The sequence below is a fragment of the Tiliqua scincoides genome, chromosome 2, assembly GCF_035046505.1.
Source record: "Tiliqua scincoides isolate rTilSci1 chromosome 2, rTilSci1.hap2, whole genome shotgun sequence".
In the NCBI taxonomy this organism is placed as follows: Eukaryota; Metazoa; Chordata; class Lepidosauria; order Squamata; family Scincidae; genus Tiliqua; species Tiliqua scincoides.
This window is the reverse complement of record NC_089822.1, coordinates 136750098-136777315: the sequence shown is the minus strand read 5'-3', so window position 1 is coordinate 136777315 and position 27218 is coordinate 136750098. Positions and strand designations below refer to the sequence as shown.

Sequence of the window (27218 nt, the reverse complement as noted above, 5' to 3'; positions counted from 1 at the left end):
AAGGAAGCAGCCAGCACATAATTGCTGCAAATTTTGAATGAATAAAAGTTTATAATTTAGGTATGTTGTTTCAATCTCTGCATTCTTGTGTTATCTCTTCACTTGTTACTCTTTGTTGTGTTAATGCTCCTCAAACTCAAATCTACTGTTTGGAAAAATTGCATGTTCTTTAATCTTGTTACCAAATGCATTCTCTAGTGTTTGAAGAGGGAATGAAATAGTGAAGACCTTTCAGGTGTGATTGTTTCATTCACCCCTTTGATGTTACACATCCCATTTTCAACTGTTGGTGCTAATGCATTTTGCATTAGCATTACACAATGGCAATGGTCTTACATTTATCATCTGCATATTGAAATATGTTGAGTTGATAGTGGTCCTAGACCAGCTAAACCTTCATTCTGATTAATGCTGCAATCCCATGCACACTTACTTGGAAGTCCCATCAAAGTCAATGGGAGTTAATTGAGTATGGATCAGATTTCAGATCCTACTGAAACTGATGGAATAAGGCCTAAAACATAACCAACTTTCCAGCACTGACATAGCTGTGCCAATGAGGCATGTACTGCATCCTGCAATTGGGTGGCAGTCACAGAGGCCTCCACAAGGTAAGGGAATGTTTACTCCCTTACCTCAGAGCTGCATTGCCCTAATGTCAGTGCTGGAAAGTTGGTTAGGATTGCGTCCTAAGTTAGTTAAGTCACATTGCTGTCAGTGGACATAGTTTTGTTTAACTTGCACGGCCAGTAGGTCTTCTCTTTCTTGTCTATAATTTGAAAAGTTTAACCACTGATCAGCTTGATCTTACATCACCAGATTGCTCTTTCTTTCCAGCACTGGGACATAAACCCAGGGGGTGTAAGACCCAGGGCTAGTGAAAGGCTATTTGTGCCCTAGTCAAGTCCAACTACTAGTACCCCCACCAATTTTCACCCTCTCATAAGATTTAATAATCAATTATATTTCATAGCACTGTGGTGGTATTTATTTTAAAATAAGAAATTTGGGGCGCAATCCAAACCCCATAAAGCATGTTTGCGCCTCCTTGGGAGGAAGCCAGGCTGGTGCTCCCAGAAGCGCCGGCCTGCGGAGACCAACCAAGGCCCCTGCGCTGGCTTCCTCCTGGCTGCTTGCATCGGCTCAGTTGAGCTGATGCAAGGATGACAGGTAGGCGTGGGAGAGATGGGGAGGAGGAGGGAGAGAGGCGGATGGGGAGAGGGAGGGCAATGGGCAGCCCCGGGGGCGGGCATGCAAGGAGCTGGGGCAGTTATGCCGAATTCCTACCAGTGTCCCCTGGGAGAACGGAGTGGCTTCAAGCCACTCCGCTCTCCTCTGACGTATGCTACCTCAAGAGGTTGTGCAAGTCCTAGGAGACCCATTGGGGCCAGCAGCCCTTACCTGGGTGTAAGGAGAAAAGTTTCCCCTTGCTTCTGGCTAAGCTGCTGCTGGTCACAATCCTGCGCGGGATATAGTGCAAGTCTCGTGGCTTGCCTGTTCCAGCGCAAATTAGGATTGCGCTCATAGTCAGTTGCATCTTTTACATGGGTTAAAAAAAAAGCTAATCTGCATAAAACTGTACCCTTCAAAGGTTAGGACTGTTCCCCTCTGAGGTCTGCATCCTAGGCAGCTGCCTTGTTGGCCTAATGATAGCACTGGCCCTAGCCATAACTTCTTGTGGGTATGAGGAGTTATCGGTTTTATAAGGAACTTTTTTCCAGTGTGTGAATCCAGTGGCACCTGGGGACAGTCTACTAATCATGTTTAATGGTCCACCATGAGCTTGATAAACCCCTATTTTTACTGCCCTGCCTAGGACTGTAAATATATATATATATATATATATATATATATATATATATATATATATATATATATATAAAGAACCTGATAGAACTATATAGCTAAAGTATGCTCCTTTTTTGAAAAACCTTGGCAGCTTCTTCCACAGGACCTAAAATATGGAGATAACCACAAACCCAGAAAAAATAACTCAGCTAAAACAAAACCTTTCACTGAAGGTGATAGGAATTGCTGGTGGCTGAAAGGAATGTGTCTGGTGCGCACATAGGACAGGGCCTTTTCTGTTGTGGGACCCATGATATGGAACCCCTTGCCTCCCATTTGGCCCCCTCTCTGGTGATGTTTAGATGCCAGGTAAAAACCATTTTGTTACACTAGGCTTTTGGCACATATTTGAACTGAGAATTGCCGTTCTTTCTGTGGGCTTCTTATCTTCCACTTTATATTTGTTGGCTGCTGCTTTCTCATGAATTTTTCACTATATGATATTTTGCTATGTTTTATGATTAATTGTGTAGCTGCTTTGGGGTTTGCTTTTTGGGATGGAAAAGCAGGCACAAATATTTTTTTGTAATCAGGAAATGGAACTTGGTTCCTTAAACATGCAAATAGAAATGCATGCTCTTCTGCTGAACAATTGTAACAAAACATATGTTTTCAGATGGGCTTCTGTGTGCTGTAAAACAAGCCTGGAGATAAGGAAACAGAGAAGCTATATGGTCAGTCTTTTAATACCTTCTGCCTGGAGCTTCTGTCATGAGATCATGATATCCCTTAAGCCAAAAGCCAGGGTTTAGTCCTAGCGACACATCCCTTTTTGTTATATCTCTGCTGCTTCAGCAAGCACAGGGGCCATTTCAGTGCTCACCTGCTGCTTCTGTCATCAGGGGGAAAGAGAGAGAGGGAAGTTTCAGCAAGTCAACACAAGGGAAAGGAACTGAAGCTGGAAATTAAATTTTCGGGTATTATCAGTGCAAGTGGAAGAACCGAGCAGATGAATTCATCTGTGGGAGATGTACTTTACAGCTTACTAAAGGAGAATTGTCAGAATGCCCCCCTTCTGCTCCTCTCCTTTGGACTGAGCCCCCTCATTGGACTTACTGTTGAGTGACAATGTTCTCTGGCTAGCTAGACATCAAGTGATCTAAAATGTCTGGGCCCACTTTTAAAAAATCCTCTGTTGAAACAAGCTGGCGTTTCATGACTGAGACGTTCACTTAAGACTTGTGTCTGTACTCACAAGCATCACCACACAACTCATGTCACTACAACAGATATAAAAACACAACCTGGTATACACCATATGTGATTGCAGAGTGCGGTTGTTATAGATCTGCTTCATACAGAAGCCTGTGAACCAGTCATCCTGTGTTCAGAGCAGATCAGAGCAGTGGTAGCGGCAGCTGTTGGAGCCAATACCTCCAAGCACTCACAGAAAGAGGCCTTTCTTTCGGACCTCTCAGTACCGCTGCCGACAGTGAGCAGGGACTGCATTGAGGAGGCTGGAAGGAGGTAGTCCACAGAATTCATACCACTCTGAATGGCTGCTGCCACACTTTCCTGCAGGCTTCTTAGTACATAGAGCAGGGGTATCAAACTTGTTTCATACCAAGGGCTGAACAGCATTCAGGATGCCTGCTGAGGGCCTGAAGTGATGTCATTAGGCAGAAAGTGATGTAATTACTCAAGATATTGGAGAGCCAATTTTCTTGTGGGCTGCCCTTAGAGCAGTAAAATCTCAGAACTGCTCAGCCACTGAGAGCCTGAGAGCCGAATAAACAGCTTTTGCGGGCCACATCCAGCCCCCGGGCCTTATATTTGACACCCCTGGATTAGATTGTCTTTTAATTCTTCCGTAAGGCTCAGCACTCTGGCACTGCAGTCAAAAGCCAAGTTAAGTCAGAAACCAACTGATTGCCCAATTCTTTGCTCCTCCTCTTTTCTCCTAAGAACATAAGAACATAAGAACAGCCCCACTGGATCAGGCCATAGGCCCATCTAGTCCAGCTTCCTGTATCTCACAGCGGCCCACCAAATGCCCCAGGGAGCACACCAGATAACAAGAGACCTCATCCTGGTGCCCTCCCCTACATCTGGCATTCTGACATAACCCATTTCTAAAATCAGGAGGTTGCGCATACACATCATGGCTTGTACCCCATAATGGATTTTTCCTCCAGAAACTTGTCCAATCCCCTTTTAAAGGCGTCTAGGCTAGACACCAGCACCACATCCTGTGGCAAGGAGTTCCACAGACCAACCACATGCTGAGTAAAGAAATATTTTCTTTTGTCTGTCCTAACCCGCCCAACACTCAATTTTAGTGGATGTCCCCTGGTTCTGGTATTATGTGAGAGTGTAAAGAGCATCTCCCTATCCACTCTGTCCATCCCCTGCATAATTTTGTATGTCTCAATCATGTCCCCCCTCAGGCGTCTCTTTTCTAGGCTGAAGAGGCCCAAACGCCATAGCCTTTCCTCATAAGGAAGGTGCCCCAGCCCCGTAATCATCTTAGTCGCTCTCTTTTGCACCTTTTCCATTTCCACTATGTCTTTTTTGAGATGCGGCGACCAGAACTGGACACAATACTCCAGATGTGGCCTTACCATAGATTTGTACAACGGCATTATAATACTAGCCGTTTTGTTCTCAATACCCTTCCTAATGATCCCAAGCATAGAATTGGTCTTCTTCACTGCCGCCGCACATTGGGTCGACACTTTCATCGACCTGTCCACCACCACCCCAAGATCTCTCTCCTGATCTGTCACAGACAGCTCAGTACCCATCAGCCTATATCTAAAGTTTTGATTTTTTGCCCCAATGTGCATGACTTTACACTTACTGCCATTGAAGCGCATCTGCCATTTTGCTGCCCATTCTGCCAGTCTGGAGAGATCCTTCTGGAGCGCCTCACAATCACTTCTGGTCTTCACCACTCGGAAAAGTTCACCACTCCTGAAACAGAGTTGTTTCTCCTCTACTCTTCCATCAACCCCCCCCCCCAAAAAAAAAAAAAACACGTCCCCGCAGTGCTGGAGTTTTCAGTTCATCCATGACTTGCTGACTGCTCCAGTTTGTGGCAAAGTAGGCAATTGGAATCGTTTACTAGTCAGCAGCATTGCTGATGCATGCTTTGCGAATGTATTTCTCATGGAGAAATTGATTCAACAAAAAACCGGATTCATGCTCAGGACCCACCCACAACTCCTCAGGTGGGTCAGGTGACACCTGAAATGCTCAGGAAACCCAACAATTGTGTCAGGACCCACCTAAAATGCTCATGTCTGGTGAGTCCTGACCCACATGGTGGTTTCGGGTAGGTCCTGAGCATTTCTGGTGTGTCCTTACCCACCTGATGGGTATCAGATGGGCCCTGAGCATTTCTGGTGGTTCCGAATGGGTCCTGAGCATTTCTGGTGGGTCTGGACTCACTTCTCGTGGGACACAGGCATGTCCTGAGCATTTCTGGTGAGTCCTGATCCACCTGGAATGTCTCAAGCGGGTCCTGACCATTCCTGGTGGTTCCCAACCTGAGCTTTTTTGGTGGTTCCTGGCCCACCTGGGAACAAGCACGTTGTGAGCATTTTGGGTGGGTCCCAGCCCACCTGGTGAGTTTCAGGTAGGCCCTAAGCATTTCTAGTGTGTCCCAGCCCACCTGGTAGGTCGTGGGCGGCTCCTGAGCATTTCTGGTGTGTCCCAACCCACCTGGTGGATCTTGGGCAAGTCCTGAGCATTTCTGGTGTGTCCTGACCTATCTGGTGGGTCTTGGGCAGGTCCTGAGAATTTTTGGTAAGTCCTGACTCACCTAGTGGGTCACAGGCATGTTCTGAACATTTTGGGTGTGTCCTGACCCACTGGGTGGGTCTCTGACAGGTCATGAGCATTTCTGGTGGGTCCCAGCCTGCCTGGTGTGTCTCAGGAGGGTCTTGAACATTTTCGGTGGGTCCCGACCCACCTGGAAGGTCTTAGGTGGGTGCTGAGCATCTCGGGTGGGTCCTGACACACCTGATGAGTCTTAGGCAGGTCCTAAGCGTTTCCGGTGGGTCCCGGCCCACCCTGTGGATGTCAGGAGGGCCCTGTGCATTTCCAGTGGGTCCTGGCCTATCCTGTGGATGTCAGAAGGGCCCTGAGCATTTCTGAGGGTCCTGAACCAACCCTGTGAATGTCGGGTGTGTCCTGAGCATTTCTGGTGTGTCCCAGCCCATCTGGTGGGTCTTGGGCGGGTCCTGGGCTTTTTGATGGGTCCCAATCCACCTGGTGTGTCTCAGGAAGGTCCTGGTGGGTTCCGGCCAACCTGGTGTGTCTCAGACGAATCCTGAGCATTCCGGGTTTGTCCCAACCCACTTCATGGATCTCGGGAGGGTCCTGCGCATTTTGGACAGCTTCTGACCCACCTGGTGGGTCTCAGGGGGGTCCTGAGCATTCCAGGTGGATCCCAGCCCACCTGGTAGATATCAGGCTCCCGGCCTGCCTAGTGTGTCATGGGTGGGTCCTGGGCGTTTTTTGGTTGGTCCTGGCCTGTCTGGTGTGTCTCGGGCGGGTTCTCAGCATTTCCAGTGGGTCACACCATCCCTTGGTGGTTTTTGAGCGGGTCCTGAGCATTTCAGGTGTGTCCTGACCCACCTGGTGGGTCCCAGGCTGGTCCTGAGCATTTTGGGTGGTCCCAACTCACCTGGTGAGTCTTTGGCAGATCCTGAACATTTCTGGTGGGTGAACACATCTTGTGAGTCTCCGGAGGGTCATGAGCCTTTCTGGTGGGTCCCGGCCTGTGTGGTCTGTCTTGGGCAGGTCATGAGCCTTTCTGGTGGTCCCAGGCCCACATGGTGGATCTCAGGTGGGTCCTGGGCATTTCCAGTGGGCCCCAACCCACCTGTTGGTTCTCAGGCATGTCGTGAGCATTTCTGGTGGATCCTGTGGGTCTCGGGTATTTCCTGAGCATTTCTGGTGGGTCTCAGCCCACCTTGTGGGTCTCGGGTTGATCGTAAGCTTTTCTGGTGGGTCACGGCTTACCTTAAAGGTCTCAGGTGTTCATCTCTGATGGGTCCTGACCAACCAGGTGGTTCTTGGGCGGGCCCTGAGTGTTCTGGTGGGTCCTGACCGACCTGGTGAGACTCTAGCAGGTCCTGAGCATTTCCGGTGTGTCCTGACCCATCTGGTGGGTTTCGCTGGTGTGTTCTGAACATTTCTTGTTCATTTCCTGACTTGCCTGGTCCAGAAGTGATGTTATTAGGCAGAAAGTGATGTCATTATTCAAGATATGGGAGAGCCAATTTTCATGTGGGCTGCCCTTCCAGCAGTAACATCCCAGCACTGCTCAGCTCTGCTCAGCCACTGAGAGCCTGAGGGCCGGATTAAAGGCTTTTGCTGGCCGCATCCAGCTCCCGGGCCTTATGTTTGACACCCCTGACATAGAAGTTTGTTCAGAGTCTCTTGCATGAACTGAACTGTAGGCATCAGTTTCTTCAGGGCCTTGCCAAACACTGTTCAGTATTTCTTGAGGCTGAGGCTCACTTCTAGATTCTTTGCACATGTGTCAAAAACAGGAGTGATACCCAGTGGTGCCTTTTTCTTCTCAAGAACTCCAGTGAAGTCAAATGAGGTTATCCCAGAGCTGTTTGTGAATCTGCTTTCAAGTCTTGGCAGTAACACCTTCAGAAAAGGAATAGCAGGCTACACAAATGTTGCCAGTGGCATCGCTACGGGGCTGCGGACCGCACCGGGTGATGCACGGGGGGGGGTGACACGCCAGGGGGGTGATGCGCCCTGGGGGGATGATGTGCTAAAATCGCGGCTTTAGGAGCTACCCCATCATGCCATAGAGCGTTGAATGCGGAATGTCCAGCGGAATGCAATGCAAAAAACCAGAGCGAAATAGCTCCTTTCCTTCAAAAGTTATGGCCAAAAAAACTGGAATGAAAAAAATGCATGGAGCCCTATGGGAAGTGAAAGTGAGCCGTATCGCATGTTTACTTGCAAGTAGGCATACTTGCCGTAGTCCGTCGGAAAGGGCAGGCTGAGATGAATCCAACAACAGCAGAATGGTCCCGATCCAATGAATGCAGCCCCCCAAAAACACCCAAGAAAGAGGTCCCTCCCTCCCAGCTGCGAGTCTATTGAGCCCAAAACGAAGCCACGTGGCTGCGTTTACTTGTGAGTAGGCGAACTTGCCTTAGTCCATCGGAAAGGGCAGGCGGGAGGACTCCAAGGACGTCAGAATGGTCCTGATCCAATGAATGCAGCCCCCAAAAACACATGAAGAAGGAGGTCCCCCCTCCCAGCTGCGAGTCTATTGAGCCCTATGGAAGGCAAAGCAGCCTCATGGTCATGTTTACTTGCGAGTAGGCAGACGTGCTGTGGCTTGTGATCAGGCCAGGAAAAGGGGAATGTGAGGACACCAGAATGGTCCCGATTCAATGGAACTGGAGCGCAAATGCTCCAGAAGGCATCCTCTTCCCCCCCACCACTAAAAAGGACAAAAAAAGAGGCTTGAATTGGTAAGGGGACTGTTTTCTGTTTTGCACTTGTAAAGCCAGGTGGGTCTTTATATTGATGTGCTTGAAATAGAAGAACTTTAAACTGGGCACTGGGGAGGGCTGGAAATCTCACAGATTCTTTTTTGGGGTGTGTGTTCTTGCAGGCAGGCTACAGAGAAAATTCACTTGGTGGAGCAGGGCTGGCTCCCCCTTATTTAATTATTTCTTTTATTTTAATTTAATTATTTATAATTATTTATTTTAATTTGCTTGATGATGTCACTTCTGGCCATGACATCACTTCCAATGGGTCCTGGACAGATTGTCATTCTAAAAAGTGGGTCCCAGTGCTAAAAGTTTGAGAACAGCTGCAATAAGGTGTTTGTAAGTTGACAGGGTGTGTGTGTGTGTGTGATTCTACAAGATTTCAAAATCACTAAAATCAGAGTTTGGAGGAATAAGACCATCATGTTATATATCAATCAATGCGTCATTTCATACAGAATGTAATGAAACAAACCACACTGAAATATCTGTGTTCTAACAAAAGGAACAGCCAAAAAACCAGTGGGGGTGGGGCAATGGTACATCACCATGCCCACCACCTGGGGCGTTGCCCCGCCCACTGCATGGGGTGACGTGCAGGCCTCCCGCACCGGGTGACGCGAATCCTAGTGACACCATTGAATGTAGCATTCACATAAGCAAGCCATGAAGAATTAGGATTGTAGTCCTCTATGAAGAGAAACTGTTCTTATTCCTTCCCAATTTTAGTTAATGTTAAAGTGCACACTGGGATATCATCTATATGAGTTCAAGGGAAAAAATACAATAGTTGAGACATATAAAATACAGGGTTGGGATTTTCACAATGATGTTCTGTCTGTGTTTGAACCCTTTCCATAGACAGTTTGTTCAGACAGCATACAATCTATCTGATATTTGCTACTGATTCCCTTCTCTTCGTGAACACCCTCATGGAAGTCATGCCTTCTTTTCCCCTCTTATTCCAGTTCCTTCCTTTTGGGGCTTGGTGAATTCAGCCTGGAATCTTTGCTCTGTGGGAAAGCGGCAGTCACCTGTCAATATAGAAACCAGCCATATGATCTTCGATCCCTTCCTAACCCCACTTCGCATAAACACAGGGGGCAGAAAGGTAAGATTTCTGGCATAACTTTGGTTTCAGAAAAAAAAAAAATGCTGCAGATACTTAATACTGGCTTATTTCCATATATATGATTATTCCTTCAACATGATTGGGATTTTATAACCTTAGTGGCTGCATGGTTTAACTTTAACCCCTAGCAGAACCGTATAGATATATACTATTGTAAAATATGACTAACAAAATTATTTATATCATCAGTCTCTGAGAGTACATTTGATTAGGTGATAATGCTTAGTTATATTGTTTTTCTACTAAATACTGAATAAAAAGAGGAGTAAATTGAATAAAATAAAGATTGAGTAATGGTGATGATTATTGTACACTTGGTACTTAAGCCTCACAAACATTGTGTGTGTGTGTGTGAGAGAGAGAGAGAGAGAGAGAGAGAGAATAAAAATTAAAATATTAAAACTTCTGTCTAAAATAACCCAGATAAGTCATGAAGGGAGAGAATACCATATAATGGGAAGAAATGGATGGGAAGATGTTTGGGATGGGGAGGAGGGAAAGAATTAAGCTATGGTGTGTCGTTTGTCATTGTATAAAGATGGCAACAGAGGGCAGTGTTCATATTTCAGGAGAGAGAAAAGTCTCACTTGTTTTGGTCCATTGGTTATTTTTTTTAATTGGTGCCCAGAAGCCATTCTCCAGAGCTTTGACTGGCAAGGCATGAGCTATAGGCTCTCCCACCCTACATGGCTAGTAGGCTACTTTCAGTTTAATTGATCACATGATGCTGAAGCTTGAGCCTGGATAATAGTAACTTCTGGGCTTTGTGATATTTTTTCCGCATGAAACTGCAGACACGTTAACACACCTTAACACATAGTAACATGCACAAATGAGTGAATAAACAGAGGCAGTCTTTTTTTTTTCCCCTTATGCTATCAACATACAGGCATGTTTCCAGATGATGTCATGGAATCATTCCTTCATTTTATTACAAAGAAGCTATCCGGTTCCATAAGGCAGTGTGTCACTGGCACACCTAATTGGATTCCAAGATCTGAAATATCAGCTTGAGATGCTTAATGAGTTTACATGCAGATGAATTCCCCCAGAAGGAATGCAGATATTGAAGACAATCCACATGCCGCCATTCTCCTGTAATAATGCTGCCTTTTGTATTCTGATTATATGCATTTAAAAATATTCAACAAGAAGCCCATTTGCAGATAAACTCTTTCCTAATAGAAAATTCAGACTCTCATTAATTCATATAGCACATTCCGCTACTCTTCATCAGTAAAAGAAAAATAATTCCACTTTTTGTAGTTTCCCCTTGGTGCTTGCAACACAAGTACCACTGGAGCAGACAAAAGAATTTATTAAGAGACAAGTACAGCCCTGTGTCAATCAAACAACAAGCAGCATGGGTCTCCAGCTCCAGAATGACTTCAGGGCCTGACAATACAAAACTTGTGATTCTGGCCCCTGTGCCACCCAGTGCCAGGACTGCAGAATGGCACCCTCCACCGGTTCCCCCCTTACCATTGGATCCAGTGAGGTTGCTCATAGCCTCCCCTAACCTCCAGAGTAATTCTAAGGCCTTTAAATATCACTTCCAGTTTTCACTGGACATTAAAAACCCTTCGGCAGGCTGCTGAAGGCGTTGGGGACGTGGACGTCAGTGGGGCAGAGGCCAGCAGTGAAGCCCCGGGAGGTTTGGCACCCCGGGGCGCTTGGCCCCCTTGTCCTAGATTCAGAACTGGTTGAATAAATAGCTGCAGCCCTACATTTAAAAAGTAAGTGCAAAGCACCCCCCCCCTCTTCCCCCTTAGCAATGCAATCCTGGGGTCGTGTCGCTGCCCTAGCCCCTCCCCCGCAAGAACTTACTGAGGGAGTAAAACTCCGTCAAAGTTTGAGAAACCCTGCTCCAGAGCATGTCCTAGAACCCAGCTCATACTGTATGAAGAGCCACAGTGATGAAGAAACTTTCCAAGAAGGTTTGCCTGACTACTGATCTTTCCATGAAAGATCTCCAGACATACTTCAGTAAACAATAAACTGTATTCTGTTTCCTAGAATATAGTTTGAAAATCCATATTTTCTACCAAAACTATTTTTAATTGACGCAAAACGTATGAGCTGATTAATATCCATTTAGTGAAACTTGAAATTAACTCGTGGTTTATTTATTGTTTTTATATCCAACATTTCAGGTGCTTAGGTTGGGTAACCCTAAAGTGTAAACTGCTATAACCCCATTAGAATGAGTGAACCCGGTTGCATCATACCTTCTCTTTCTCTGCCCTGTCCACTGAAAAGTAGCTTGAATAATCAGACTGACCCTGGAGCAAATGAAAAAGATGTAGAGAAGCACACACTGAGATGTATTCTGCCCCCCCATGTGTCTGACCCTCAAAGTGTACCGCATACCTCATGTTCTAGCATTCACACTCAAAGGTGAGCTTGCATGCATATACCGGCACCCCTGTATCTGCGGTTCCAGTATCCATGGTGTCAATTATCTGTGTGCCCCCCGTCACACAGATTACTTATCTGCTGGTGTTTGCAGTCTTCCTGGGTCTTGCTGGTTCTTTACTGACTACAAAATGGAATCAAGAAACTCACAGGCACTCCCAGGAAGTGAGGCAGAGGACTGAAAAGAATGCAATGCTTATCATAGAGATCAAAGAGCTTAGTGTCACATTCTTTTCAGTTCTGTGCCTGGTTTCCTTTGAGTGTCTGTGAGTGTTTCCTGCTTCCATTTTGTAGGGGGTGGGGAATGTATCCCCTGCAGATATGGGGAATGCCTGTATCTGTTGCTTCCATTTTTAATTTATCTCCGCATTCTGGTCTGCTTCCAAAGTCCTCCACAGCTTCGAATGGACTTTCTCCATTCTGCTAACCAAATAATTAATTTTCCCTCCAGCTGGGTACATGACCACTGCTCTGCATTCACAGGACAAGAGAACAGTCTTGAGTGGAAAATATTTTAATGAGACCCAAGGAGCAAAATGGGCATAAGCTCCCATCTACTTCTGTCGGAGTCTTTCTTAGCATAATGAATAATCCAGCCCTGGGCTTAACATTAGTTGCAAGGCACCCGCAGTTTGATTGAAGCCATGTCTTCTTTTTCTGCCATCACAAAGGGCCATTCCACCTGATGTTGATATTTCGGGGCTGAATAAATCAGTTTGCACTGGCCACAGGCTATTATTTAAACTCTGTAATGCTGTGTGGGTAAATAAAAATTATTCAATTGTATCCTTTATAGCTTTCTTTTGAAAGAGCACGTTAAAAAAAATGCAATTGCGCAGTCATTTAAAATAATGCTTTTATAAATAATTGGTTCATCCAGCATATGTTGGCACAAAATAATTGCAATACTAGAAGCCTTCTGACTTGAAAGAAGGGCTAGAGATGGAGAGAGAGAGAGAGATTGGTCAAATGGATTCTCTGACAGCAGTTGCGACTCCATGCTGTTTCATCAATTCAGAGTATTGCTGGCATTTTTTTCTTCTTCGAGAGTGTAATTTATGACAACTGCCAGGCTTTGCTTTGGTGATTACTAAAAGGACAGATACTGGCACAAGCCATATTTCAAGGCTGCAGGAATATAAAACAACTGCCTGAAATGGTCCAGGAGGAATGAATAGCAATAAGACATCAGTGTCATCTGAAACCTGATTTGTGATTGATTTTCAGGGGGGCTTAATCATCTGATGCTTTGATGTATAGTGTGTGGAAAGTTAATGTTTTGATACAAATGTCTAAAATTTTTACAAATAAAAATGCAAATGATAGATTCAGGATGCAGCTCCACTATTATTCATAGGTACTTTCTGTACTCAACCCCAAGAGAGAATGTTTGTTGGAAGCAGGGCTGGACCATCCATGAAACCAACTGAAGGCAGCAGATTGGTGGGGGCTGCCTGTCTCTGTCCACCTACGTACTTCCACTGCTCCTTCCGTTCTCTGGACTGGAAATGGAACAGGGGGAAAGGGAGAAAGAGGAAATGTGCAGGGGAGGCAAGTGCTGATCTAGAGCATTGAAGAGTGGAAGGAGCAGAGGCTGGCACACCAATGGGCAAAAGGGCATCATTTGGCCTGCTGCCTTAGGCATCAGGAGTTCTTGGGCTGGCACTGGTTGGAAGAATACATTTTCATTTAAACTGAATCTGAGTTGTCTCTTCTAACTGGGCCATTACTATTAACAGCAACTCATACTTCAAACACGCATTAAGACACTGGCATAGCTAGAGGGGGGAGGGAGCACTAAGTTTTGCGGGGAGCCTCACCGTAGCATGCAAGCGGCCCCTCCCCTTGGGAGCCATTCATCTCTGTTTTGCCGCCCCCCCCCACCCAATTGGCTCCAAAGGAGGAGCTGCTTGCACGCTGTGGGGAGCCTCCCTGCAAAACTTAGTGCCCTGCCCCGGTCTAGCTATGCCAGTGCATTATGTTCTATGCATTACCTTAGTTCTCTCTGTTTTCTGCAAATATTCCACCTACAGATTTAAAGTGAAATGAAATTATCACTGTTGTATTTGCATTTTTTTTACTCTTAATCCATTATTTGGATTTATTTATCCTTTATTTTTATTTATTGTATTTATATAGCATTTAAGTCTATATCTCATTTTCTGAAAGTGGTTAATCAGTGAAAAACAAGGACTCCAGCATGAAAGAGTCACAAAATGAGTCAGAAAATAAAGCAACAGTATGAAAGAATTTAGCAGCACCAATGTTCAATTAAATGCCTATATAAAATCAGCAAAAAACAATAAAAGCAAAAAAAAAACAACAGTTTTAAGAGAGGCTGAATGCAATGTCTTGAGGGTTCACTCCACAACAGCAAGTGTAGGACCTGATGTAAATTCCTGGGGCAATGAGTTCCACAAGTGCAGTCCCACCCCAGAAAAGGTCCTTCCTCTAGTCGTCACCCCCCCCCCAATCATATGATTGTATAAATGACAGGCTGGGCAGTAGGTCCTGAGATGCCAGTCTTAGGGCTTGAGAAGGATAATATGGGTATTATATGGGATAATATGGGCATAGCCAGTCTTTTGGATAATTTGATCCTCGGACATAGGTCTTTAGAAGTCTTAGGACCAAATCCTATCCAATTTTTCAGTGCCGGTGCAGCTGTGCCAATGGGGCTTGCACTGTATCCTGTGGTGGGGAGGCAGCCACAGAGACCTCCTCAAGGCATGGGAACATTTGTTCCCTTATCCTGGGGCTGGGTGCTGGAAAGTTGGATAGGATTGGACCCTTAAACAGCACCTTTAACTGAGTCCAGGAATTAATTGGCAGCCAGCACAACTGGCATTTTGCTGCCACCAATAGCCCGAAGTTCCATTGCATACAATGGGGCTTACTCTCAGTAAACTGTGACTAGGCTTGTAGCTTTATACATCATTCAGAAAAAAGTTGGGGAGGTTGAGTTCTATTGAAATCAATAAGACTTCTCATACAAATATGCTGTCAAGTCTTATTGATTCCATTGGGATTTAAGCATAAAGTTTTTGTCTAGAAGGCCCATTCTGCAACTGGAAATTAATGATAGGAACCTATTGATGCCAGCAAAAATTGTCCCAAGTCAAACTGAAAAATAAATTGGTAATGAGAGGCGAATTTCAAAAGCTCCACCTACCCTCCCAGTTCATTTTAGCTCAGATTAAAAGCAAAGTGAAAAAAGAATTGCTAGTTCTCCATTCCTCATTTCATCTAATGAAGCGCCATTGCTCCATTAAATAGGGGCCAAATGCAGTAGCGTAGCTAGAGAGGGGTAAAACGATAAGTACTGCAGGCACTGAAATGTGCTGTGTAAGTGGCCCCTCCCAACGTACAGGCACCTTCTCTCCCTTTTCCAAAGATTCAAGTCAAAAGAGCATGTGGAGCTATCTGCAGAGGAATTCTCCTCTTACTGCTTTCAATGATTTTTAAAGTGGCTGCACCCCGTGAATTGGAAAGTTCAGGGAGTGCAGCACCTTAAAAACAGCATCGGGAACAGCTAGTGGAGATTTTCCGCTTCTAATGCTCATTAAGGAAAGTTCTTTGGAAAAACTGGGTGAAAAAGGCCACCTTTGTAATTCTTCCCTCCTCAGTTTTCTCAGTGGGCATCCTTGAAAATGAGTTAGGTCTGATATTTTTGGAACGTAACTCGGTTCCTTTCCAATTATGTCCAATTCAAACCTCAGGAAACTTTTCCGTGTCTTTTTTTTAACACCGTGTCAAGCATAAGTGTGTTCATAACTTGTTCGTTGTAAATAGCATTCAACCACATTGTACAATTGTCCCTGGTTGCACAAATATTGGTAGGCCTTGGTAGCCAAGTCAAAATTTGTGGTCACCAGGACCTTGCCCCTGCTCTTTAGATTAATCTTCCACATGTTCACTCAGAAGTAAGCCCCACTGTGTTTGATGGGGCATATTACACAGGCCAACACACACTTTGCTTCCTTAAATGTTACACCAATTCCTGGTTATATTTGGATGCCGATTCCAAAAATGGCATCCGTTTTGCCCTATCACGTCTAGTTTTGGAGACACAACATAGCCTCTTTAGTGAATGGTTCAAGCAACTTCCTCATGAGGAAGCCTACACCATGGCTTCCTCATGAGGAACCTGCTTGAACCATTCACTAATGAGGCTATACTGTATCTCCAAAACTAGACATGATAGGGCAAAACGGATGCCATTTTTTTGGAATCGGCAGCCCAAATTCATAACAAACCACCTTGAAGTTTGGGAAAAACTTTTCTGACCCTCAATTTTGTAGGCCTGTATTATGTACCAAATAAGTTTACATAGGATTACAGCCTTAGGGCCCAATCCTATCCAACTTTCCAGCACCGGTCCAGCCACAATGCAGCCCCTAGGTAAGGGAACAAATGTTCCCTTGAGGAGACATCTGTGACTGCCTCCCCACCACAAAATGCAGTGCACACCCCATTGGCATAGCTGCACTGGCACTGGAAAATTCGATAAGATTTGGCCCTTAGTTTCTGATTTTGTACTGCATGCTGAGTGAGGTCAGAGACAATCCCCTGTTCCCCTCAGAGAGGAGATGATGGGAATTGTCCTTGCAGTTGTACTGGGCCATGGAGGTTCTGGGAAGCCCAGCACAACTGAGGGGATGATTTGTATGCCCCCTCTCATCAAGCTCCCAACTTGCAGTGGAGGAAGTTGCTAGGACTTGTTTGACTGCTGCCAACCAGTATCAAAATGGTAAGCCCTAGGCATGCTTTCCAGAGCTAGAGAGGGGAGTCGGGATCTTTCCCATATAGCCGCACTGCTGAGGGATGATCACTTCCCTCTTTCTAGGTTGAATCTAGTAAGGCTAGAACCCATCACTGTTACCAGAGGGCAATGGAATTCTCCCTCTGCCAGAGTGGTGAGTGGAACCCTTTCATTGCCTTCTTTGTTCATTTGCTTTGTTTGTTATTGGTGGTGGTGGAGATGATACTGTAAAAAAAAAAAAGTCATATGGCTGTTAATGGTTTGCAAAGGTGTCAGGGAGGGGGGTGGATTTCCTTCACTGCTTGCAGTCTAGCCCTTCACTACACTGTTTTGTGGAAGAGAAGTCTCCAATTTGCCACTTTCCTATTTTTGGTTATTTCACAGGGTAATATCAAAACATCACTTAAGAAAGATGGCTCTAGGAGTTTCCCTTCTACAGATATTTACCTAGAAATTGCAGTCTGTTTATAAATGGGGTTTCTCCCAGTGGTCTGAACACAGCAATGGTTGCCCCAACCCAAGAATATCTCCAGGCAGAGTTAGCAAGAAGCTGAGTGTTTTTGCTGTTTCGCCCTCCCCAACCCATGCACATTGTTGTTCACTCTTGCTCATCCTTGCATATCATTTGCAAGTAGCAGAAATCAGCAGGAGGATTGCCACTGGGTCCGTATGGGTTGTGGGTGTTGTGCTTGCTCATTTGGCACAATCAACATTTGCAGAATGTTCTGCATGGAAACACTTTAAATACAAGCAAAATGTATGTACAGTGGGTTTTTTTAAAAAAATATACAAATGTAAATAGCATGTTGGGGGACTCCAGACAAGACTGTGTTGAGGAGTAGGGGACCTAAGTACTAAAACTTCCCTACTGCCTTGTGAGGGTTTCAGCACATTTTGCTGCTCCCTTCCCAGGTACACTATATTTTAATAATGGACCACATTATGCTTTCAATGTAACAAGTAGTTTGGTTCTAAGAAACAGAATTTGATGCGTGATTTACAGGGGGTGAAAGAATACCAAGCAGCTGAAAGGTATCTACTTCCAGCAATGGATAATAAGTGAAGAATTCCCCAATTTGAGCCATTCAGATGCACTGTGTAGGATTATCTGTCCTGCTGCAGTCCTGTGAATGGGAGCAAGAGAGTCTCCACACTTCCCAATCCTGCTGCGGGGTTGAGATCCAAGATAGTCATGTTGAAAATGGTGGTTTCGTGCTTTGTTCAGAATGGTTTATTTCCTAAAATATTTTCAGTGACTGGGGGGAAACATTCTGTGTGTAGAGTTCTTGTTACAGATCATGGAAGTTGACATCTGCTCCATTGCAGATGTTCCAAAAAGACTTCCTTCTGGAATGTTTGGTGTCAGTTGCCTTTTTCAGTAAAATAAAATTGTTATTCACATATTGGAGTGGAGTAAATATGAATGTCTGAAATAGAAACATCCCAGTCATTTGGAGGGTGTGTGTGTGTATGAGAGAGAGAGAGAGAGAGAGAGAGAGAGAGATCTGTGAATCAGCCTTCTTCCAGTTGTCACTCCCGAATCGGCCTTTTCAGCCACACTAGAAGCTGTTCCAGCACCACCATTCAGAGTGCGATACCATAGTCTTTCGAGACTGAAGGTTGCCAACTATACATTATACAAATAATTTCTACCAAGAATAAGTCTAATGTTTTATTAGACATGTAGAATAACAGGACACAGCACAACTTCTGAAACAGCTGGAAAAAAGGTGGTCCAGACTGTTAAAATTATTTAGGACATTAAAGTATCTTAACTGGCCAAAAGGTGAACATCACTAGGGAGAGTGTTTCACAGCAAGAAGGCCACTGCTTTGGGACTGAAAATAAGTCCTGTGTTGTGCATCAGCAGAACATATGCCGCATTTTTTGCTCTTAAAGCACATCAAGGAATGTGTGGGGAAAGGTCATCCAGACAGCAGTAGTACATGTGCACTGTTAAAAATTTGAAGAACCTGAGTGGTTGCTTGAGATTCTACCATTTGGAAGTTCTGTTGAACCTTGTGTGGCAGTTTGTTTTTTTTAATATTTCCTTAATAAATATTAGGCACAATTGAAATCTCTTGGGAATAATGCTAGGCCATTTTATCAGCTGTTCTTTGTTGTTTTTGGCAGAGTTGATCCTCCCTAAAGGCACTTGGGTCCTGTAGTGACATTGCGGAAGATATTACCGAGGAGATAGGGTGTGGTGTCCACAGTGCCCCTTGCTCTAAGTGAATGCAGGATTAAGGCCCAGGTGGTAGCTGGAGGTGTGCTGCACAGCTGCAGCCACTAGAGGCCAAAGGAGATCCCTCAGGATATAAGGAGCACCTGAGATAGAAGGGATTGTGGGTTGTAGGAGGAGTGAATGTGGAGAGGACTGACTGACTGACTGACTGACTGACTGACTGACTGACTGACTGACTTGGCTTACTGACTTGGCTTACTGACTGACTGACTTGGCTTGCTGACTTTGGATTCTGACTTGGCACCTTTGACTGATTGGACTGACTGACTGACAAACTGACCTTGGACTGTGACGTGGCTTGCTGACTTTGGACTCTGACTTTTGCGTGCTGTACTGGTGAGTCAACCAAGGAAAACTAATCAGCCTTAAGCGGGCACAAGGCCCAGTGGGGAGGAGCTGTGACAAGACAGGTCCCAAGCTCAAGTGATTTTGGCCCTGCAGCTAATTGGAAGTCAGTGTAGAACATCTAGAATTTGTCTAATATGCTTTTTGCAACCTCCTCTAACAAAAGGCTGTATAATTCTTCATTAACTGATGCTTTTGAATCACATGGCAGGGCAACCCCTTTTAGTCTGGGTTTATAATCTAAAATTTGAAATGTATTGCATAGAGTAGCATGATGCGATGTGATAGACGGTTTGGCACAGTGAGAGGATGTGGGGACAAAGAAGCTAATAAGCAGCCCATCCTGGGGCATTCCGTGTACAAATGCTTTTATGCAAATGCCCAAAGTCTCCAAGCAAAGATAGGAGAACTGGAATGTCTGGTGACTAGGGAAAACATTGACATAGTGGGCATAACGGAAACCTGGTGGAATGCGGAAAATCAGTAGGATACTGCAATCCCGGGCTATAAACTCTACAGGAGGGACAGGGAGGGGCGTGTTGGAGGTTGGGTGGTTGTTTACATTAAAGAAGGGATAGAATCCAGCAAAGTTGAGATTGAAGGTGGGTCTGACTCCACCGTAGAATCTCTGTGGGTTAAATTACCAGGCCTGAGGAGTGATGTAATACTGGGGGCGTACTATCGTCCTCTAGACCAGAAACCGGAAGGGGACCTTGAAATGAGGAAACAGATCAGGGAGGTGACAAGGAGGGACAGGGTTGTAATCATGGGGGACTTCAATTATCTGCATATAGACTGGGTCAATTTGTGTTTTAGTCACGAAAAGGAGACCAAATTCCTTGACATGTTAAATGACAGTGCCTTAGAGCAGCTAGTCATGGAGCCCACCAGAGGACAGGTGACTCTGGATTTAATATTGTGTGGTACTCAGGACCTGGTTAGAGATGTCAATGTTACTGAGCTGTTGGGAAACAGTGATCATGCTGTGATCCGTTTCGACATGCACGTCAGGGGAAGAATACCAGGCAAATTCCTCACAAAACTTGACTTCCGACAAGCGGACTTCCCTCAAATGAGGAGACTGGTTAGAAGGAGGTTGAAAGGGAAGGTAAAAAGAGTCCAATCCCTCCAGAGTGCATGGAGACTGCTTAAAACAACAGTAATGGAGGCCCAGCGGAAGTCTATACCGCAAAGTAAGAAGGGCTCCACTAAGTTCAGGAGGGTGCCCACAAGGTTAACCAGCCAAGTCAGAGAGGCTGTAAAGGGCAAGGAAGCTTCTTTCCGTAAATGGAAGTCTTGCCCTAATGAAGAGAATAAAAAGGAACATAAACTGTGGCAAAAGAAATGTAAGAAGGTGATACAGGAGGCCAAGCGAGACTATGAGGAACGCATGGCCAGCAGCATTAAGGGGAATAATAAAAGCTTCTTCAAATATGTTAGAAGCAGGAAACCCGCCAGAGAAGCGGTTGGCCCTCTGGATGGTGAGGGAAGGAAAGGGGAGATAAAAGGAGACCTAGAGATGGCAGAGAAATTGAATGAGTTCTTTGCATCTGTCTTCACAGCAGAAGACCTCGGGCAAATACCGCTGCCCGAACGGCCCCTCCTGACCGAGGAATTAAGTCAGATAGAGGTTGAAAGAGAAGATGATTTAGACCTCATTGATAAATTAAAGATCAATAAGTCACCGGGCCCTGATGGCATCCACCCAAGAGTTATTAAAGAATTGAAGAATGAAGTTGCTGATCTCTTGACTAAAATATACAACTTGTCCCTCAAAACGGCCAAGGTGCCGGAGGATTGGAGGATAGCAAATGTCATACCAATCTTTAAAAAGGGAAAGAGGGGGGACACGGGAAACTATAGGTCAGTCAGCCTAACATCCATACCGGGAAAGATGGTGTAATGCCTCATCAAAGATAGAATCTCAAAACACATAGACGAATAGGCCTTGCTGAGGGAGAATCAGCATGGCTTCTGTAAGGGTAAGTCTTGCCTCACAAACCTTTTAGGATTCTTTGAGAAGGTCAACAGGCATGTGGATTTTCACAATGCAGAGAGGTGAAAAGCGGTGTGCCCCAAGGATCTGTCCTGGGACCGGTGCTTTTCAACCACTTCATAAATGACCTGGAGACAGGGTTGAGCAGTGAGGTGGCTAAGTTTGCAGATGACACCAAACTTTTCCGAGTGGTGAAGACCAGTCATGATTGTGAGGAGCTCCAGAAGGATCTCTCCAAACTGGCAGAATGGGCAGCAAAATAGCAGATGCGTTTCAATGTAAGTAAGTGTAAAGTCATGCACATTGGGGCAAAAAATCAAAACTTCACATATGGGCTAATGGGTTCTGAGCTGTCTGTGACAGATCAGGAGAGAGATCTTGGGGTGGTGGTGGACAGGTCGATGAAAGTGTCGACCCAATGTGTGGCGGCAGTGAAGAAGGCCAATTCTATGCTTGGGATCATTAGAAAAGGTATTGAGAACAAAACGGCTAATATTATAATGCCGTTGTACAAATCTATGGTAAGGCCACACCTGGAGTATTGTGTCCAGTTCTGGTTGCCACATCTCAAAAAAGACATAGTGGAAATGGAAAAGGTGCAAAAGAGAGCGACTAAGATAATTACTGGGCTGGGGCACCTTCCTTATGAGAAAAGGCTATGGCGTTTGGGCCTCTTCAGCCTAGAAAAGAGACGCCTGATGGGGGACATGATTGAGACATACAAAATTATGCAGGGGATGGACAGAGTGGATAGGGAGATGCTCTTTACACTCTCACATAACACCAGAACCAGGGGACATCCACTAAAATTGAGTGTTGGAAGGGTTAGGACAGACAAAAGAAAATATTTCTTTACTCAGCGTGTGGTCGGTCTGTGGAACTGCTTGCCACAGGTTGTGGTGACAGCATCTTGCCTGGATGCCTTTAAAAGGGGATTGGACAAGTTTCTGGAGGAAAAATCCATTATGGGTTACAAGCCATGATGTGTATGTACAACCTCCTGATTTTAGAAATGGGCTATGTCAGATGCAAGGGAGGGCACCAGGATGAAGTCTCTTGTTATCTGGTGTGCTCCCTGGGGCATTTGGTGGGCCGCTGTGAGATACAGGAAGCTGGACTAGATGGGCCTCTGGCCTGATCCAGTGGGGCTATTCTTATGTTCTTATGTTCTTAGTCAAAGCATGGAACAAAGTCTGTAGTTCTGTGTGGGATGACTCTGTAGAGGCACCATGTTCTGAGGCAACATGACATGAAAACAAGTCAAACCTGTCACAGAACATAAACTTTGAAGAAGATGCCAAGACATTTTATTTTGGGAAGCTGCAGAATTGGATCCAATTTAAAATGCCCTGTTCTACTCAAATAACTGCAACTCTATGAAATTAACATTTTAGTTTCTCTGAAGCTAATTAATGTACCATACACCTCGCAGAATTATTTTGTCAATTCAGATGGCTTGAAGACCAAAAAGTATTCAGTTGCTATTTAAAGCCTGCTAAGAAATGTAGGGTGGAAAAAGCACATGCTATCTGCTCTGTTCCTTAGAAGGCAACTTCATGACAATATTTGATCTTATACAGTTTTGTTTAACAAATGGGTCAGAAGACATATAACCAGATATGTAAAACTCCTTTTCATTAACATTAAGAAGTAATGTAATGTAGAAAAGGAGTGTCAAGATCTTTGGTGACCCCAAATGTGGAAATGTGTGCCAGAAACAGAAAGAGAAGTAGACAGGACCCAACATATTTAAAGCATGTAGGTGTTTATAGGATTGCAGCCTTATTGCCCAATCCTCTCTCTAGTTCCTTCTTTAGTGGCAGAGCTCACCATTGCTGTCATTACAGTATGGTGAACAACATCCAGCCTCAGCTCACCAACCAAGGTCTTCTAGAACCCCAAAGACTTCAGGCTTTCAATTTTCCCCAGTGCTACAAGGGTTCCTGGTATCACATAAGAACAGCCCCAATGGATCAGGCCATAGGCCCATCTAGTCCAGCTTCCACATCACACAATTTCAGTCCACATTACACAATTTCAGTCCACAAAATCAGTCCACATCACACAATTTCAGCCTGCGATGTGAAAGTCTCACTGCACTGGGAGATGCTACAAGGGTTCCTGGTATCACATAAGAACAGCCCCACTGGATCAGGCCATAGGCCCATCTAGTCCAGCTTCCACATCACACAATTTCAGTCCACATCACACAATTTCAGTCCACAAAATCAGTCCACATCACACAATTTCAGCCTGTGATGTGAAAGTCTCACTGCACTGGGAAATGGCATATGAGAGAGGAATTGATGGGCACTGGGAACCAGGACAAGCCAGCAAAACAAGATATTGTGGCAACAGCAGGCACATCTGAGAACAGGAAACAGGAGATAAGCAAGTAGTGGTGTAGCTAATGATTGTACAGCTCGGTGCCAAGCTCAAAATGTTGTCCCAGAAGTTATGTCATAACCGGAAGTGACATCACGCACTGACTTAAACCAAACCTTGACATGACTACCATGTCCTCTTTCTTTTGGACTGCAGGAGATTCTTGACATGACCGCCAGCAGCACTTTTACAGACATGATAATGCTTTGAGTCTTCCCCAGGTCTAGTACTTGTTCCCATGTATTTGAGTGATGTGTAGAACTGCAGAATCAGACGGTAATTACAGGATAGCCACAGAGCAATTTGGTGAGCAGGGGCCAGTTCGGTGTGGTGGAGAATATTGAAAAATATCTGAAATACAAATCAAGGATAAAGACCTCTGAAGTTTAACAGCCTCAGAGGAGACTAGAAATTTCATAACTAAATCTCTTCTAGCAGCCGGGAGCTGTCAGAATGACAAATAGGCTAGTCTTTAATATCAGTTTACATAGCAGGGCGGGGGAGAAAAGAGGCAGAGGAGGGGAGAGAAACAAACAACAATTCACACAGCAGAATCTGTTGGCCTAAGGGTTTCCGACTTTTAAGATGACAAAAGCAAAGCAATCCAGGGCTAAGACTGAAAGATTATCCAGTATTGCAGATAACATTGTCAGGAAATCAGTAACTGTTTCTAAAGCCCCTGGGTCAATTCTGTCACATTTCTTAAGAGTTACTAGTTAGATATCGAGTGAAGCCAATGGTTTAGCCGTTGATGCTCTTATCTTGCAGCGTACCATGTTCTGAGGTTGGAACAGTTCCCTTGCTCAATTTCATGTTATCTTGTTTTGTTTGTTGCATTTTCATGGTACCTGCAGTGTAACTGAGGGATAGCGTTCAGGATAAAATTTTAGAAGTTCCACAGCAACCTTTGAGTTAGATTGGGCTGAGAGATCCTGACTGACCTAAGGTTATTCAGGGATCAAGCATCTAGAAAGGCAGCACAGTTTCGCTGATGCAAAAAGTCTCAAAGCAACAATTGCGCATGCAAACAACTTGGAAATGAACTAGACTTATTTGTGGCATTTGTAGTGAGATCCTACAACCACTATGCTTTTATGCAACCATCCATTGCCACCTGCAGACACATTTCTTGGACCAAAAACATGGTTGATTGTTCTGGTTTTCCCAACTGAAAGATCCCTTGAGGCTGAAGAAAAAACAAAGCAATCCAGTCTTGCACACATTCCATCCATTTTAGTCTATCCTGCCCAGTTGAGGGGGGTGGGGGAGCTCATCATCAGTCATGCATTTGGCTCCCTGATATCAGCAAAAATCAGCTGCTTCTTGTATCTGATTCTTGTTCAATTATACTGAAGGGTTTGATGAGGGGAAAATGTTTACAGTGCCTAGGCCCTTCATTAGACGAAGAGAGATACTTAGCTTCCCAAGATATAATTGATTTCCTCCTACCTACATATCACAGAATGTTTTCTATCACTTGTCCATAGAGCTTGACAGTGTGCTCTAAAAAGACAGTTATTTGTGTCTACACTTGAAGGGAGCGTGTGAAGAAAGCCTGTGTAATTTAGTGGCTAGACTGTTGACCCCGGATGTGTGAAATCCATGTTCAAAATCCCACTCAGCCATGAAGCTCACTGTGTAGCTTGAGCAATTTGGTATCTCTTAGCTGAAAATACTTCACAGGGTCATGGGGGAGAGTAAAATGAGATGATCCTGTGTAAACAAGCTTTGCAGCCCTTGGAGGAAGAGTGGGAAACAATGTTGATAAATAAACAGTATCCAGAGTACTTACTAGATAGCTCCAGAAAGGCAGAATGAGAAAACTGTCAAAGGTTCTCAGATTCAAGGGCCATTTTCACACAAAGCTCCCTAAAGGAAAACCTCAGCAGCCCAAATCAGTAAGAGCAGCTGCATTCTAGAAGGGTACAGATAGAGCAAATTCCTACACCTGTCTGGCATAAGAGACCCACAATGTGATTGAATTGTACACTGAAGCAGGATTAAAAGAAACAGAACTGTGCGTACTCTGTACTATGTCAAAAATTAACCCAGATTCTGTGTCAAACTGGATTCTGCAGCCTGCATGCATTATGCATATAAAGCACATGCCTATGTATTTCTTTTTGCAGTTGTTATAAGACATCTACAGCCCAATCCTAACTGCTGGCTCAGCTGGTGGAACACACGTTTCTTTAGCAGAGCTGGCAGGATCTAGGGAGAAGTGCTGAGATCCTGGTGGAAGCTGTGTTATGATGCTGCATGAAAAGTGCATCTGCCAGGGGGGGAGAGGGGGGAGGATTGGGGGTGTTTCTGGGCAGGGAGGGGGAGAAACTGGGGCTGAGGAGGAGGCAGGAGGGGGTGGATCTGGTGTTAATGGTGCATGCTGTATCCTATCCCCTCCTTTTCAAACCTCCCTACCCCTTTCGTTTCCTTAAACATATGCCACCAAAAGAGGTGGTATATTGCTTGCACGGAAGTAGAAATATTTCTGCTTAACTCTTGCAGGTCGTCTGGGTAAGCTCCACCATAGGATGCAGCACTCATTGGTGGTGGAGGAAAGGATTGGAATCCTAATGTGACTCTATAGCTTGATTAATTTTGATCCACCGAATTGAGGCTGAGATGGTGCATCAGTAGTAAAACTGACAGCCATCACAAGGTGGTGCTGAAAGCAGGGCATGGTGAGATCAGCACCATGCAGACTTATGACTGGTTAGCAGTGCCCCAGTGTAGGCACAGACCGATGAGCACATTTCACAGTACTGGGGTTGATCTTTGAAACCTCACAGAGCTTGGGACCCAGGTAATTCAATGTACGTCTGTTCCGCCATGTTCCTTTCTAGAGAGACCATCCAGGTTTGAAGACCTTCCTCTGGGTGTCCCTGCCTTCAGAATTGAGATGGGTGACAACTGTGGGATCGCCTTCTCAGTTGTGGCACCCCACTTATATCATGTTCTCCCCAGAGAAGCGTTCCTGACACCTGTGTTGTTGCTGTTAGGCACCAAATAAAGACCTTTTAGACATAGTTGTTTTTAGGTCTGTAGTTTTTATTCTCTAATGGTTATTTTTATTCATTTATTACTTGCCACTTTGTATAAAGAAAAGCAGCCTAGAAATTTTTTAAGAACGCCCACAATTCACGCGGGACCCTGCCAACCAATCAGCAGCCATACACCTGCATGGTGCTGTCCTCATGCTTCCAATTCCACAGAAAATGATACCGCTAATGACATGTGGTTCTGATCCTCCCTTCTCAGTAGTCTCTTTTCACCATAGCTGATTCTGGTTCTGTTAATCATAGGGGAAGGTTAGTAGCTATGAGGAAGAAGGAAGCCTTGAATCCTATGCATTTCCCTGTATATGTTCCAGTCTAGCCATTGCGGCTAGAAACTCACCTTTTTTCAAAAAAAGAAATCTGACGTAAGAGATTTGGAAATCTGAGTTTCTCTGTGGAGTACGTGGAACTTCTATGCGTGATTTAAAAACAAAACAGAATATGTCAGTAGAACTCAACAGAATGTTAAGGGCTCAAGGTTTTGGCCATGTTTTTCTCCTGGAAATGCTAATACAAGTGTAGAATTGCAAAGTGGTGAGTCACTGCATCTCATCCTAG

General features: G+C 44.9%; 1 protein-coding gene across 1 annotated transcript in view; it reads left to right on the top strand.

The window, feature by feature from the left end:
- The window catches only part of CA10 (carbonic anhydrase 10), a 365626-nt gene that overhangs the window by 149796 nt on the left and 188612 nt on the right, over positions 1–27218 (top strand). Inside the window, exon 3 of the mRNA XM_066617463.1 lies at positions 9293–9435. Within this exon, the coding sequence (XP_066473560.1) occupies positions 9293–9435 (143 nt within the window). The remainder of the gene's footprint in view (positions 1–9292; positions 9436–27218) is intronic.